At 47.8% G+C, this 17,234-nt stretch overlaps 2 protein-coding genes across 2 annotated transcripts; one reads left to right on the top strand and one right to left on the bottom strand.

Annotated features, from left to right (window-relative positions):
* Positions 1-4,956: 4,956 nt before the first annotated feature.
* F5B22DRAFT_659372 (P-loop containing nucleoside triphosphate hydrolase protein) lies at positions 4,957-6,998 on the bottom strand (the record flags this gene model as incomplete). The annotated part of the gene is made up of 6 exons (XM_047980196.1): positions 4,957-5,775; positions 5,826-6,148; positions 6,217-6,489; positions 6,555-6,607; positions 6,666-6,876; positions 6,938-6,998. The coding sequence occupies 6 exons, from the start codon at positions 6,996-6,998 to the stop codon at positions 5,530-5,532; spliced, it is 1,167 nt and encodes a 388-aa protein (XP_047834336.1). The 3' UTR covers positions 4,957-5,529.
* Positions 6,999-15,107: 8,109 nt separating this feature from the next.
* On the top strand, positions 15,108-16,866 carry F5B22DRAFT_406009 (CRR1 protein). The gene has a single exon (XM_047971522.1). It carries the CDS (start codon positions 15,405-15,407, stop codon positions 16,629-16,631), a length of 1,227 nt encoding a protein of 408 aa, XP_047834335.1. The 5' UTR covers positions 15,108-15,404; the 3' UTR covers positions 16,632-16,866.
* Positions 16,867-17,234: the final 368 nt, after the last annotated feature.

The following is a 17,234-nucleotide window of genomic DNA, read 5'->3' as shown; positions in this document are numbered from 1 at the left end:
GTGTGTGTGTGTGTGTGTGTGTGTGTGGTGAATGAAGCGCGAGTGAAACCGACCGGGTGGGAATAAAAAACACCGTGGACCACTACCATGACCCAGCGAAAGCGCTCGTACCATATACAATACTAACACTACTACACGTACATTGACTGAAAGGGGAATGAACCGAGCAATTGGAACCAAATGAGAGGGCCAATTGGGCGCGCGAAGAGTGAGTATCACACGGAGCTGCGCTATTATCCCCAGATGCCTCAGCCACCGTCAGAGTCTTCTTCTCGGATTCAAGTTGTTGTATGTAAAAACTGCGTTACGTCGAGTATATGGATACAAGTGGGTGAGAAAGGTCGGAATGCCAATGGGCAATCAATGGCCAATGGGGCAGAATGCAGAATGCAGAATGGATGAACAATGCCACCTAAGAGCTAAGACGTGAGAACTCTGAAAGCTTCAATGTGAGCCGCGTACCTGGGTACCTACCCACTGGATAGCCTAGATACATGCATATCTTCAATTGGGTACTTTCGACGGAGTTACGGGTATGACTCAAGGCCCTTTTAAGCGCATATGAAGCAATATATGTATCTATCGATGTGTATGCTCCCAATCTGAAGGCTTCCGTTGTAAAATATACACATCATCGCTGTACGCCCGAGATTCGTGTTATTCATCGTTACTACCGTCTTTATCCCTAATGAGCAGATACTAGTAGGAGTTACCTGTAGAATTTTGACTTGCCTTCTCAGCCCTTACTCACCCTAGCTGCTTTCGGCACAATGGGGTGATTGCTTCTAGACTCTGCTGGATGCCTTGACTCTCATCGCCAACGAATCATAAAACCGTGATACAATTACTCAGACCCTGTCATCTATCATTTCCTTTTCCTCTGTTACAGGTTCTACTATATACACTGTAACCATGAGTTGAAATAATCTACTCTACAGAGCTCCGTAGTTTGGGCACGTCAAATCTTTGGCAATGGCTGAAGGTGTCATGAGGAAACCCCAGCAGTCCCCTTCTCCATCTCATACACCAGGTATCAATAATTCTTACTTATCAGATGGTCAGTAGCTCATTCAGATATTCGTCACCAACAATAGACCAGCAGTTTTGCAACCTACGGGCCAGCAATGGTATGTAATGCAGCGGGGAAATTTATGAACTTATAGTTCGTATTAATGGCATATTTGGACACTTCTTATAACAGTCCTGAGAAGTGTGCTAAGCAAGGTCTCACTTGAGTTGGTAGGCTGTCGTATCAGGCGTATGAAGTAGTCAAACATCATCGCGTTACGTGTGCTCTGAGTCACTCTTGTCGTCGTCTTGTGACTCTGTACGGTTTCTATCCGTGGCCAGATATATGTGAACACATAGTCGTATCATTTATTTCTTCTCAGTGTACACTTTCACACTGGCTGTCAACGAGGAGACACTGTCGGCCAATTTTGACTCACGCAATCAGAATTATCAGGGTTCTAAAGACATAGTTGGTCAGAGGACTAAATAAGCGGATACTGGTACATGTATACCTCTCTACTTGAAGGTAAACGGAAGGCATTTGGTTTTGGTTCTTCCTAGGTGAATGACGTTTGCCGGTTTTATATGGAGAAGGATCAACAGGAAAGTGTCAGAGCCAACTGCCTAGCTACATAGATTCATTGACGAAAAATCTACTATCATTAATGAACGCGCACTTTACTATGACGAAATCGTCTTAATATGAACCCTCCCCATGAGACTGTATAGAGTGATGGTATGTACAACACTGAGCGCAGCATAGCGAACACTCTCTCCACGCCGTACGTTATGTAAACTAAAGCAACTCTTCCTAGAACTCTAAATACTCAGTGTACGGCTAACTTCTATACTCCGGAATTATAAGGGAATGGCAATTCCTGGTAGGTTAGCGCAATGAATCTCATTATTGAGTAAGTAAGATAATGTGTACACTGAGCAAGCTACCAATGCTGCAGCAAGGTTATAATTTCGAAGCTACTTATCTAACTTATTCGGTATATATATCCAGTGAGACCTACTTTGTGCACTGATAATTAAAATAACTGCATGCACATCGACCCTGGCGCCTTTGAGTATACACGAAGCGCAGGGAAGGCCGCGTGTGATCAGAGAGAAAGACTGCGGTGACTCGTCAATAGAATGAAAAGAGATTAACATGTCGGGCTAAGAAAGCGTGAGGAAAGGTCTACAATCGAATAAATATAAACTAGTAATGATTGAGTTTCTAGTACTAGAGTAAAATTTTCTGTTTTAACAGACTGGGTGTCTTACACCTATTTTCAGCTTACATTTCAATAAAACGGCGTGAACAAGACAATTACAGTTATTCTAGAAGTAGTTACTACATGAACATCCCATATTTCTTGACCGACTTCCCAACAGCTCGGTGTAATGCACTATTTAGTTACGTGTTTAATGTCTGCTTTCTACAACAGTCATTTCCCAACAACACGTGTGAGAATACGTGGTGAACTCCTGCCATGAGCAAATGGCAGACATGGTTTCGTAGAGCACCCCAATGAAAATCATTGCTAGGTTCCGTTGCTGTAAAGATTGTTGGAATTGAAGGATAGTGACTATATAGATTAGAAGTGGTTGTGTTGTAGGGACTTGAAGAAAAAGGGGTGAAAAAGACTGTTGTCACCGGTTTCGCAACGATTAGGAGAGCAGGCACAAAATCCGCACACGCAATTCACATAGATCAACTGTTGGTTATTCTAGAGAGAAAAAAAACCGATCGTTAATCGGAAGCAAAATTGAAGTGAGTGGAAATAAGTAGACTCGGAATAATATGCTTTTCTTAACACTTCGTAATAGAATAGACATATTTTTGACTACTAGCAACCCTACAAGGCACTAATTACTCCTGCACAACATACGAGATATCATTTATAATGAGAATAAAGTTGTCGTAGCCACGTTTCAGACTCCCTTTGTGGGTTTAGGACCCTTTGATTTGCGAATCAAGACACACAGCATCCTGTCCCAATGGCCATTTTGCCCATGATAAGGACATTTAAGGTTGTTTTGACAAGGTGTCCGAAGAGAAGACGTTGCAGCATCTCAAAGTGCCAGCACCTACGTAGTAGACACGTCTACACAACGCCTGCCGGTGTTTTGATTGAACTCTGTAGTCGGCGAGCAAAAGCCCCAAGGTGGAAGAAGTAGTGCTCTCACCCAATCGTCGAATTTCCTACTGGTACAAATACATGCACGCCCCAGATGGTGTCGTTCAAGAAGGTACGAAGATGGGATAAGGCACGCACACTGTGAAGTGGATAACGTGATGGGGTGAGCTCATGCAGTCGAGAACCGATGGTCGTTGAAGTTGGGTAAGGGCGACCAACCCCGATATTCTAGAAAACAAGGCTTAATACATGGGAAGGGGGGAAACGGCCCTGGTTCGCAAGTCGTTATCATTGGCAGAGTTCTGCAGAAGACCGCCTCGGTCAGGAGATGTTCTGATCGGAAGATTGATCGTTTGCCGTAACAATCAGGCAACTCATTGGCTAGACCCAATCTTCCCCCACCAAAGTACCGATATGTTTTTTTTTTTCTCCATTAGCACAATTTGTACAACTGTTGGTTAACCTACATCTAGCCGTACGATTCAAGATCAGAGATTTTCTCGCCGCTAGTGGAGCCAGATGCATCATAAGTTGTGTACATAAGTATACCCCCAGCCTAGAATTATACGTGGAAGAGCTAGCATTTGACGAGGTGTGCTGTTTACATGCCTGGCTTTTTTTTTTTTTTTTTTTTTTTTTTTTTTTCACAGTTTGTGCTATTATCCCGCTACCGTCTGAGACGAGTCCGTGACGTCGCAAAACTGTTGAAATTCCACGTAGATCCTCCGGGTCATTGAATCTCTCATACCGTAGGGTGTATCCAAGGAGTGTAAGTAGCCTGCGTATGGTTGCTGCAAGGCAACTGTTTAATCTAGAACACTCGCTTCTGATGCGTATCGAGTGTCACACCAACAATTAAGTGGAAAGGCGGCTCAATTTTCCGCTACGCGCCAAAGTGTCCGAGACCCGCGTCCGAAGCTCACCCTTACCTAGTGGACCTGTGGGCGCCTACATAGTATGTTAGACAGCTCAACAGCCAGGCTGGCAAAGGCACTAAGCACACCACGGTGAAAATGGAGCTCGCCCGAACTTGCCGCATTTTGTTTTATATCATACTTATATGTCCATGGTGTGCGGCCGAATCACGGGCGACTGTGTTTGGCTTCATCTGCTTGGATTCTCCCGTGTGGCGATGTGGTCTTGACTAGACCGAGTTGCTCGACCGGTCTGCAAGGATGTCTCCAGTCATGGATCCGAGACTTAAGCGAATATGCAATACCGGCAGAGCGAATGCACTTTGGGGAGTATCTAGGTAGTTCATCATGCCAGGTGCGATACCTAGATTGATTAGAACAGACGGCATGTTTATTCCAATGCACATATCCTTCAGGGGCAGGCAACTGGCATGTTCGTGTGGAATCGCGACAGCAGATGCGTTATTCAACCATGCAACAGCCCGATACTAATATACTGTACAGGATCCCGTGTCTGGATACAATATGCCCCGTGTCTCCGTTATCCGCAGAGGATCAAGGTCTGCTGAGTAAGGGTCGGTATGATACGGAGCAACCGCCCGGGCGCATTCGTTGGAGCACCCCGGGAATGTTTCCTGTAGAGAGTGTTGATACTGGCGAGACTGGTTGCAGCCGATAGCGACGCAGGCAAGCCTTCCTAAGCTCTCAAAATTTAAAGCAATGACTGAGCAGATGCGTTGAAACGCTGCACTGCGACTATAACCTGGTCTCGCACCGAGACCGGCTAAAAGTGCTGACGTGGTTAATGGCGTGGTGGAAAATTGTGAATTCCTTCTGAAGTACTGTTTAGGCATGAATCACGGGCAAAAGTATTCAAATCCAATAACATATTCGTTTCTATGTGTAGTTTTCCAGGTAGCCTGCATAGAGAATTTTACTCTCGCTCTTCGGACTCTTAATGAAATGTGGAGTAGACAAAAGGAGTGGATTAGTACATTGGAAAGGGGGTTTGTAATTCGACGGATCGATAGTCCGCATTACGCGATTATTGTGTAGTCGAGGGCGTTACCATCTTACATATACGGGCACAAGTCCTTCTATGTAGAAAATGGCGGATGTCTGTGCATGCTGAGTGCGGATTGGTGTCCCGTCGCACAGTCTGTTCGGCCCATCTACTCGGTGGTATTCACCATAGATTCCCCGGACCTAGTGTGGAAAGAACCGGTCGGTGGAGAGAGTGTGTGGATATGGCGAAGACGGCATCAATGGGTGTTGAGCCCCATATGTGGAGATTCAGACGGATCCTTACCGTACGCTCATACCCAGGAACAAAGAATATCGTGTATTGGCCGCCAAGCTAGCATCGGGCACCAAGCGAGCCTAACAGGTAGGTATATGTGTTTTTATGGGGTGTATTACCTCTGCTGCTCATCTTCAGGATATGACGACCACACAGGTGTCGGATTCTCGCATGATTATGTTTCCACCGTAAAGTAGTCGTCTTCATCTGCACGACCAAGAAGGAGGTCCTCACTCCCTTGCCATTGTGGCGGCATGTTAGGCATTTCTGCTTCATCTTCATCCTCCCATCCATAATTTTCTGCTTCGCTATCCGCTATCTCGTCGTCGGTCTCATCGAATTTTCGCTTCTGGCGTTGAGGGTTTTTGGCAAGCGCCAAGGATGCCTGGGCGGTCTCCCAGTCCAGGCCAACAAGACCATCCTACTGATTTTAATATGATGATGACAGATCGCAGTTGGTTCATAACATACATTGGATATTTCAAAAGGGATAATCAATCTAAAACTATCAGCGTTGACCTGAGCGTAGCTCTTTTGCACACCAACAAGGCGGACGTTACGCAACCCTGCATTAACCGTCGTCCAATCTCGGAAAAGTACCAAGCGAGCGGCAATTCCCTGCTCCCAGGTAGAGGCGTTAATAGCTGGGACGATTGTTGCGCCATGTTCAAGTTGCATTCTCGTGGCGCATTGGCTTAGGACTAATACGAGAATATTTCGAGTGGCCGAGAGCTTTTGTAAAGTTGAGATTATGGACTGAAGAACTTGTAGCCGTCTGGTGGCAGGGCTAGGAACTAGGAAGAGCAAAGGGTCAACCATTGAGCGAGAGTAGCCAGTCATATGTATCCTTCGAGATGAGTACCTTTGTGATTTTGATGACGTTCGACATTCTTCGGGAAAGCACGGTTGACCAGACTAGAGAGTCCATCAATCACTATGAGGGAAGTATTACTAGGAATGCTAGACGCCTCCGGCTTGCAAAAGAGCCCGATGAAGTGTGCAAGAGTCGGCGTGAAGTAATGAACCAGGTTGGCTACAGCGTTAGATGCTTCGAGCGGGGTTGTGGTTCCGTTCACAGAGTCTGATAAACCGATTATTTCGCCAAATCTATGATGGCACAAGGAACTTGATGTGTCTGCTCGCCGTCCTCATTAGACCGACCCAAGACGGAAGTACCGTCGAAGTAGAATCAAAACTGACCTACCCAAACCACTTTACAGCCATCGGCTAGGACATTGGCAGTAGTCTGCATGCTACAGACAGGTGAGCTTGCAGCCTTGAGCAGTCGACGTGTGTAGACTGAGACCATACGCAAGAGTTGTCTTTCCGGAAGCTGGAGGCCCCCAAACCTCTACAACCTGTCCCTTCTGAAAACCTCGGTGGCGCTGTGGTTCATCGAGACTCTCAAGGGACCCGTCGGCCAATGCTGAATCGAGTGCCTCTATACCAGTAGGGATAAATTGCCGCACATTGCTCTTGAGGTCGTCGAAAGCTTGTGCTGCCGATATTGTAGGCAGCCGATCTGACACGAATGAGATAAGTATTCTCATGTAGTAATAAGCTCTTTTCATTGCACAACTCACGAGTAGAAGTGAAATCAAGATTCGACACATCCTTCTCGTGGATCGACTCATTCTTGTCCATTTTGCCAGGTGAGATGAATACGGCTATATAGAGAAACCCCTACATTTCGAGCTCATCGACGGTGCCCAAGTTCAGAGGGCTTGAGTTCACGGAAATGTTTAAACAACCGAGCTCCCGATGCGCCTGTGAGTGTTTGCGTGTACGTACTGACTGACTGACGATAACATTGCCGTGATAGGTAGGCGCAACAACTCGGCTGTGCACGTGACATTCGAGGTACCTTAGGTGACTGAGAGGTACTTACATGACGTACTCTGGGTGTACTCTTACCGTAACTATATGTAGGCAGGTACCTAAGGAAAACATACATACTTTGTGGGCAGTTACCACCTACACTATGTATATAGGTAGTCACAGTGCTAGGGCTCTAGGTAGGCCAATCTTCCCATCTACAACCTCAATACAGTCACAATGGCCATACCTTGACATACTTGCTACTAGCAACAAGCGTTTTTCATTCCTTTTCATCGAAGCCCAACACGAGGCACCAGACATTGAGATCATTACCGATGTTCTGCAATGAATAGGAACACCAAGGACCTATCTGCTATCGCTAAGTAAGGTTGGCAGCACTTGGGACTCCCTAATGGCATTCATACAGCTATCTGAATGATGTATTGCCATACGGTCCTGGCGCGATTATGGAAGAGCTTGAAGCAAGAACCGTCGCAACGGTATGGCTATGTAGTAAGCAGCATATGACTGAGCCGCGGTCACATAATATCGATAGGAGTAAGGGAAACAAGTTGGCGTCATTGACACCATTCCCCAACAGAGGAGAGAGCCCTGCAACATTAGTCTAAAAAGGTGCGCTGCTGTGGGGTTGACGATGGATTTATCTGTCCTTGTCAGACACGCTACTCAATCTCCTGGTCGAGGACTGATCTGGATACAGCATATCCTCGAGGTGACCAACACTCATCATCTGTCACTATCTACCAGCAAACACCAATCTGGCTTGTGGCTATTCAGCTTCCTATACCCCAGCTGACTTGATACATGAAGCGCGATCAGCCACTAGTGATAGTGGTGGCATTGAGCAAGTTTGCGTATCCAGGCTCGCCAGGCTCTTATCTTCATCTATATCTAGCGAGAAGCACACTATATCTACCTAGCCTCCGCCTCTAAAATAGCCTCATGGACCAAAGGATCCCAGGGGGTGGGCGGCCCGAATGAAGTTTGTTAGACGCGGCGCTGGTATACGTAGGTCATAGTAGCAGTGCGTCTACTACCTAGTAGTGTACTGATAAGTGAATGGGAATTCTTCGCCCAAGGGCACGTGGTGGTTCCAATGGTCGTGTAGAATTTCACCGAGCGCCGGGCCGTTTAAGTACTGGGCTCTACAACCCTGTGGACGATATCGCTCTAGCCTCTATATGATACTATGCACTGTAGTGCACCATACTAAGTAAGAGAATAGATACCTCATGCTAACAGTACATAGTAAAAGGCTCTCGGGGATGATGGGCTACCTATGTACTGTGATTGTTGTTATACAGCTCAGTCTCGTTCTAGACCTCGCTATCCTCGATCACGACAGGTCTCGACGATTGGCTTCGCGGAGTCTACTGGAACAAAGTGCTTGTTCGGTCATGAACCCCGGTCATGTTTCGGTCTCGCCTTTGGCATAAAGTATGTGTAAGATTATGGATAGACAGGCAGCACAGGAATATTCTCCTTCAAATCGCATTGACTCTCGAAGGCTTTTAGCACGAAAAAACATGGGCAGACATGGGTATCAAGGCCGAACAGACCGAGAGTTACCGGTATCAGGACCCTTTGAGGAGCCCCACTACCCCACCCTCTTCAAGCGCAGAAATGGATACGGTCTCTTTCGGTCATCTATGGTGATCTCTACGCGCGGAGGGCTTGATTCTGACCGTCTATTGGCCGAAGCTGCCACGGCGGCCGAAGAACAAGAGATACATACCCACACGTGTCGATGTCACTTGTGAGGATCATCTACAGGGGCTGTGATGCAGGTACGAGGTGTGCTACAGTTTGATGCTGGGGCAGGGCAAAGTTTCAGACAGCTTTACCGATAATATGCGGTGCCTCCCCGGGTGCAAGTGCGTACGTAGCATCATCACGACACAAGGCGGCGACGATAATACCTTGGGAAGACTCCTTGATAGCGTTTCTAGGTAAGCTGTGTTTGACTTTGTTTCGGTAGGTCGTTAGAAGCTGCTAGCATCTCAGATGGGCGTTACGGTCCTTGTCACGGCCTTGCCGATGAAGGATAAACAGAGAGCGTGGCTAGAGGTGAACCCACAGCAGTACAATATCACATGCCATGGCCACGTAGGTTGGTATTCCTAGCAATAGCGCCGTCACGCTGGCTTCGTCATTGACCCTTTTGGGGAGAGGTTCTCAGAGTTTGTACAAAAGCTGGGGTATCCAACAATCAGATGCATAAGCAAGAGGAAAAAAGAAAAAAGAGTTTGACCCCAGCCAGACCCAGCATCTGAAAAGAGATTATCCATTTCATTATCTTGGCGTATTCTCAGACAGCCAACAAACCTTCAATAACAGGTGGCCTCAAGGTGATGAGTTCTTTTTGCCTACACAGTGCTGTGGGGAGAGCTCAGCGACCATGCCGGCTCCAAACTTTCTAGTACTATGTAGATCGCTTAATATGCATATTGAATTAGCTTATGAAGCATTCTATCACAGCAAAAGTCATCAGCGCTGTCAAGTTTAGCCGCAACTGTGTATATCTACTATCCGTCTCGCCAGTCTACTAGGCAGTACCTGCCTGACTCGTACTTGCCCACCCCATATAAGTAAACCGAAGGTAGGTGGAGTGTAGGCTTAACAGCCATAATTCCTTGTAATATTGATATTTTCTCTATCGTGCAATGCACAGTCTTGTGGGTCTAGTACGGCTCTTTTGGTCGGTATTGATACCAAACAAGCAGACCTTACATGAACAAATGGACCCTTTGATCGCCTTTGATCTGTCGATGGTTCAACTGATACCTATAGTAGGCTTATACACAGAGAAAATCATATCTGGAGCACTGGTACTGCATGTAGTTCGTTGAATAGGTGGTTTTCAGCACTCCAATTGCGGAGAACTGCAAATCACATGCAATTTCGATGGTATTAATTCCCAATCTGGAAGAGGCCTACTTTGCAATTCAAGGCGAAATAGGAGCAGCGCAGGGGCCGGGATATTACTGTAGCATCCCGTCTACTTAGTATGAGCAGGTCGTTGCGTTAAACATGTGTTCGAGTATGAAGCAAGCTGTGTGGGACTCTCAGTGATGATATACCTACATACTGACTCGAGGATCGTTGGCTTGGGGCTTGCCAGTGTTGGATGGAAGGTGATATCGTGATGTAAGTGTGGACTAAGCATCATGTAGAAACCCTGGTACGTCTACAATTTGCTTTCTGCCTCAAGGCCTCGACTCATCAAAGATTATCAAGCAATCCCTAGCAAACAGCGGTGCAAGAATAGGTTCAGCATGATACCATGACTGGATGGACCGGTGCCAATTTGGCGCGGCAGTTTAAAGTTGATCTTACATACTTAGTTGGGCCTTCTGTGGTCGCCCCAGTCAATGCGCGGCTTACCGTATTCGGAGGATTGACAGACTACAACTCATTTACTGTTGGTTGGGGGCCGAGGTAAAAGCTCTTCCCCAGACGCCAAGCCGATATGAGGCGCACAGAAGGTTTAGCAAAACAGTCGTGTTCATGCTTCTCTGAAGTCAATTTGCCATTAGGGATCAGAGCCTGGTATGTATGGGGCAATTACGGTATACGGTAGCTCTCGAAAAAGAAGCCCGACGATATTGATACACCCCACAAACTTTTACATTAGTCGGGCAAGTAGAAGGTATCTAGGCGTTACATGTAAATTTCAGACGTGGCAATCGCCGACTCAGCAGGGTATTTTCGCTAACACCTAGGGGATAGCGTTGTGTCAGGGGTGACTGATTTCGCCCCTTACATCATGACATCAACCAAGACTGTAGACGGCCATGGCCTTTGCGTGTTTCCGCGAACGAGGCTTGTTGGAAGTCAGCTTTACGCCCTTACGTGGTGATATAATCAAGCAATATACTCGAAGTAGTTATCCTGCCCACAAGCATGGAGGGGAGACGATGGGATGGTTAGATATGAGAACTTGTGTCCTGTCCTAGTACCACTTCGCACCTTTATGGTCGGGTTGATGATGTACTTACTGTAGTAAGTAACGCTCCTGCTGATTAAAGGCCTCCTTATTTACATAGATAGCTTTAGCAGAACAGCCCGTAATCTTCCGTCGTCACGACTTAAGCCGGAACGTATGGAATTTTTAAGCCTTGTCAAGCTCAGGACCCCCACGCTTCCCGGCAAGGCTAGGTAGGATTGGTACAACGGCGCGATATGCCACACTTATTGACTAAGGATAGATCTTTCCGAGGTCAGTGGGCCGAAGGATCCCAGACACTGGATGCGGTAAGGGACCTACTATGTACTATGTATGCACGCCGGATAAACATTGATACAGTAGGATTGGGTGTGGAACGACAAGTTCATTACTATAAACTAGTGTATTGCTCATCAATGTGGTGCTTGTTTTGGGTAGATTCGAGTAGGCTGAGTTAGTTACAGAGCGCTCTCGTCTTCTCTTAGGAACGGCTTGTTCTTGCCTGATGAGGATATCACCTTGGTGGGCAACCATGGCAAGATGAAATATGGTTCGAGTATGAAAGCTAGGACATATCGAAGGAAGGTGTTCAAGTTTGCTTGTTGAGGAATGTCGACACAGCGATGAGTGGCCAGAACGCTCGGCCTTCATAAGCTGTACCGGTACACCAGATACCGGTACCGTATCTCGATGGGACGGACGGTATGGAATCATTGTAATGTATGATCAGACTGCAGGAGGGGCAGCGTATCGAGAACTTGGCCGCCGCATGTCTGGGGTGCCCCAAACCCCCGAGATTGGCGGTTGACGGAGTCAAAGCAGAGTGTGGGGGAGAGTATCCTGGCATGTGATAGGCTCAATAAACACAACACCAACCATACTAGCTAATGTACACGTACTTAGATATTCTACAACATGTACAGTACTACGCATAGAGGCCCTGGGTGACGATAGGTACGGCGTTATCATCGTTTGACCCCGTACTGTAGACTCGTACCATTCCCCAAGCGATCATACGAGGGGGGCACGATAAGATGGGGAAGCAAAAAGGCCGCCCTCATGTTCAGCGTTACGACCTGCAACTGCGCTAAAGAATGTTGTCGGCGAAGAGAGGTCCAGACGCGAGTGATTGAGAAGAATGGCGTCGGATATCATGGAGGCCCGGCTTGTCTGCTCGGCCAGAAGGGATGCGATGTGTCCCAAAAGGCAGCGTGATGACAGGCTCCGTTCTAAATTCTAGCGGGCTCCGCCGCCACCGATAAACCGGACCTTGGCCCTCGCCGCAGCACTGGTCTCTGCATACTTACGCCTATCTGCTGGACCTACCGTACTTCCCTGCGGTTGCTTTTATCTACAAATATCTCGCGCCTGGAAACTGCCTAGCCGCCGAGTCTCTAGTGTGAGGCATCTATCGCTCCTAGCCAAGTCTGTCCTCGACACAGCTGAGGTGTCTGAATCCGGAGAACATCACTGAATACATACATGTATGTAGATATTGCATGATACCTGGTCTATTGAGGGTCCATGAACTTACACTATGATCATAAGTATTGCGTAAACTCGGAACATTTCCCCACTGCCTGTCCTCTTTCTTTATTGTCAGTGTCTTGTATCTTCAATCCTACTGAGAAGGATACCGAGAAAATGAGGTGGAAATGCCGAGGTGAAGGCGAGGAAACAAGCCGATTCTGGAAAAACTTAAATTGTCACAATTTCTTACTTAGTCTCCACAAATGGCGGTTGTGCTACCATTGAGAGCTTGCTCACTAGTTATCTAGGTCCCTGAGTCCCGTTATCTGGGGAATAATTTGATTGAGAGATTTTGTGGGCGGCCGAAAAAATTTACTCCGTGTACGGCGGTCCTTAGCTTCTGCAATCGACGACGGTTTCTATATCGGATGGTGGCCAGAAGAAGGGCAGAAAACGTAGAGGAAAGGGGGCGTTATAGCCACTCGCAGGTGACTGAGTTGTTATTGATACAGGTGGCAGAGCACGTTGAGAGATGAACTTTTGGCAATGTGTCAAGTGTAGTGTGCAGCTTGACCTTGTTTCCATACCGAGGGTGTACATGCCTAATTCAGATAGGATGGGAACTTGACAGCCTCACTTACATGTATTAAAATGTCAACTCGACGAGGTACATGTGCCTGGCCTGCATATGTCTATTAACTATTACCAACCCTATTAGCCCCAGAGCATGCTCATGTTCGGCAGATACCAACTAACCCATCCCTTCCACATGTTTTAAAGGCCTGGTGGGTACCTGATGATCCAATATGGCACAATAGGTGATCTCCGGCTCCAGTAGTGAATGTATCGACGCGTTACTGACTCACTCGTCCGACTACTGACCTCACCGCTCGCTTCACTCCGCATTGCCGATGATGCTGGCCGAGGCTCTGCGCCTATGGACAACTTCCGACCATCACGGTATGGCCCGCTTGACGAGTCCGTTGCCTCGACTTTACAAGTCAAACACATAATTTGAACAATGCTTATTCGACAATATTCATAAGAGATTTTGATAACTCATAAACAGAGTACGTAGTACAGCCGAGAAGACAAATATAAAAGGTAGGGTAGCCTCTCTAGAAAAACACACTTCAGGTTTGAGTGCGGTAATGATGCATCGGGGTCAAGGACTCAACCACCCTCCCCTTTCCATGACAGTATCACTATTGGACATAGGCTGCACCATACTCTTTCTACTTGGTGTAGAGGCCTTGCTTGAGGTTAGGCGGGTGGTGTTGCAGCATTGACTTGTTGTTTTCTTTTGTTTTTGAAGATTTAGGAGCGCCGAGAGGTGCCTACATACATAGTAGAGTAGGTACGGCTCTGCATGTGTGTATCCTTACAGAAGTACTCCATGTAGCACATCAGGCGGTGGAGGTCTGGAGGTCCCGGATTAGCGAATCTGTGGTAGGAGAGTACTTTACAGGAACATTCTTTTAGCGTAGGAGGGACACGACAACTTAAGTACTACTCGGGTAGATGGACTCTAGAGATCCTCAAGTACCTACTTAGTACCTTGGGCACATAAATAGCCGCCCGAGTACACATATGTACCTGGTGCAAGGTGAAAGAGCCGAGCCGTGGAAGCCAAGGCTCGCCCTCTGCCACGAGAGCCGGGGCAGGGCTCAGGCGGAGACCGACAAGTTACAGGCCCGCAGGTACCAGATTGCACTGTGCTCCTTAAGCCCTACCCTACCTACCTACCGTAGGTACCTACAGTACATACGGGCCCGTCGTACCTCTCTGTAGGCGGTTCCCAATGGCCTGTGGTCCCCTGCAGTGTAGCATATCATGAAGGCCTACTAATAGCACATATTGGGCTGGCTACGTGGGTGCCTACGTACTTACACCTACTACCTACATGTAGGTCTCGCCGGGTAGGTACTTTACTTCATGTATGGAACTGAGATACGTGATGGTGCATGTGCATAAGTAAGGAGCCCCAGCCTGCAACCCACGGGGCAGGGCAGGGCAGCACAAGTACATGCCCACATGCAGTGGGTGGGTGGGTACATGGTACTTCGCTGGTACGCATAGTGCCTAGGGCGCGCTGGATTGCCCCTCCTCTCCACCACCCCCAAAGCGCCCCCCTACACACCCCAGCATCTCCCCAGCGAGGGCGAGGGTGTGTGTGTGCCTACCTAGTCCCACGCTTTTAATTTTTTTTCTCTTCTATCTACTTAGTACTTAAGTAGTATGTAGGTACGTACTAAGCATGTACTTACGAGGGCTTGATCTCTAGACTCTGACCACCTGTCTGCACTGTCTGTCTTATTGTCTCATTGTCTTATCCTCCGGCTTACTTAACTCCTTTAAAACGCATTTGAACCCCCATCAGCCCGCAGAACGTTTCCCCCCTCTCTAAACTCTAGCACTTACATACATACATACATACATTCAACACTAGACACAATCTGAATCCTCGCGCCCTCAGATCCCCGGATTCCTAGGCGGGCAGGCATCACTTCCATATCCACCTTACCAGCCTTCGCACGAGAGTCAGCAGCTTCACAGGATCTAGTGTCTTGTTCGTCGTCAATAATCAGGACGCTTCGACTGGTGGATTTGCTAAGGCACATATACGCCGGAATTTTTTTTGTGGTGCAGATCTTGAGGAAGCTTTAGCCGTTGGCCCGACATTGTGTTTCATACACTATATAAACTTCAGCGAATCAACCCGTTCACCTGCTCAGCAAGCATACTTCTACCACACCGACGTAGCGCATGTCAGTGCCCACTAGGCTGGCGATCACATGCAACGCTCACATTCAGCGGTGGATTTCTCCAACCTGCTGAACCCGGAAGCCAACACCACCGCAAGCCCGACCAGGGACGCCGAAGGAGACGTAAACATGGCCTCCGTGAGCATCATTAGGCCTAATGGACCTTTGCCCGGCGGCCAGCCTACGGAGACACCAAACGAGCTTCCACGGCCATACAAGTGTCCGTTATGTGATAAAGCCTTTCACCGCTTGGAACATCAGACGAGACATATCAGGACTCACACAGGCGAGAAGCCGCATGCCTGCGCTTTCCCCGGTTGCACCAAGAAATTTTCTCGGTCAGACGAACTTACCCGGCACTCGAGGATACACAACAACCCGAACTCGAGGAGAGGTAACAAAGCTGGGCAGGCCACGCATCATGCACTCAGCCATGCGCTGTCCCCCGAATCCATGATGCCGCCCCCTGCCTCGGGCCCGCGAAGCATTAAGTCGGCCCCGACGTCTACGCTTGTGTCGCCAAACGTGTCGCCGCCACATTCTTATTCTGCATTTGCTGTGCCGCAACATGGCCCTATACATCATTACCCTAGAGCCATCAGCGGCAATAGCCCGCTGTCCATGGCTAATGGCGATCTAGGTATCCTGGCAAATGTTGCGCATCAACTAGAGCATGAAGGACTATCCCCAAACAATCCGAGGCAGCAATATTATTCGCATTCACACCACAACTCTCGCAACCATCTCCCCTCCCTCTCTGCCTATCATATGTCTCGCTCACATTCGGGTGATGACAACCGAGATGACCATTATTCGCAGACCGCTCGCCTTGCTAAGCGGTCGCGACCAAATTCACCTAATTCCACAGCACCGTCTTCCCCGACTTTTTCCCATGACTCCCTATCGCCGACTCCAGATCATACACCTTTAGCAACACCTGCCCATTCACCACGACTTCGGCCATACGCTGGTATCGAGTTACCTACTCTACGCAATCTGACATTGGGTCACACTCCAGCCCTCGCACCTATGGAGCCTCACTTAGAAGGCTCAGGGTTTCAGACGACGCCTCAACCACCTACTAGCTCGCGATCATCAGGCTTGTCGTTAACTGATATCATCAGTCGGCCTGATCGAAGTAGAAAACTGCCAGTACCTCAAGTCCCTAAGGTAGCAGTCCACGACCTCCTGTCCAGTGATGCTTTCAACCCTAGTGGGCGGAGTTCCGCGAGTGGCAGTATCGCTGGTGGTGACTAAGTCAGATTGCAAATGCATCTCTGGTACACGAAAGTGATGAAAGTTAAGATCACGATATGAATAATGACTTTTCTTGGTCGGAAGTATAGAGGCTATATAGAAAGAGAGGACGGCGTTTTCATCTGTGGCATTTCAGCAATTCAATTTCTCCCCACTCATAATTACAACAACCGAACATGGCTGTCAATCGAGGATACGGATGGGATTTGGCCAACTCAAACGATTGGATCTGGTAGTGTGTTATTGGGGGGTTCATGGTAGATTTCTGGGTTCCTCGGTGGTTAGACATTGTTTGATACAGGCAGGACAGCCAAATTGGCGTTTATGTTCTCTTCGCGAGGTTCCGGGCAGGATCTCCCCAGGACAAAATTGCGAATACCAACAATTTTATAATTCTCCTTGTTTACCAATTTTCAAATCGACATCTCATCTATATCATAGTTCGAAATCGTGACGTCGTATGCACAGTCTATTCTCTATTCTTGTACCATCCCTCGTTATTAAAATCACATGAGCATCAGGGCGGGGGAAGGCGCACAGGATCAATGTTGAGTCACAATGTCTTCTCAGTTTAGTTTTTGATGTTTTGAATAGACGTGCAAA

This window comes from Xylaria bambusicola, assembly GCF_022495145.1.
Source record: "Xylaria bambusicola strain CBS 139988 unplaced genomic scaffold F5B22scaffold_5, whole genome shotgun sequence".
NCBI lineage: Eukaryota > Fungi > Ascomycota > Sordariomycetes > Xylariales > Xylariaceae > Xylaria > Xylaria bambusicola.
Note: the sequence above shows the minus strand (reverse complement) of the source record. Positions and strands in the feature narration are given on the sequence as shown.

Bases quoted from the DNA above. Each gene is read 5' to 3' on its own strand.
- F5B22DRAFT_406009 (XM_047971522.1), top strand. From the start codon at position 15,405: ATGCAACGCTCACATTCAGCGGTGGATTTCTCCAACCTGCTGAACCCG.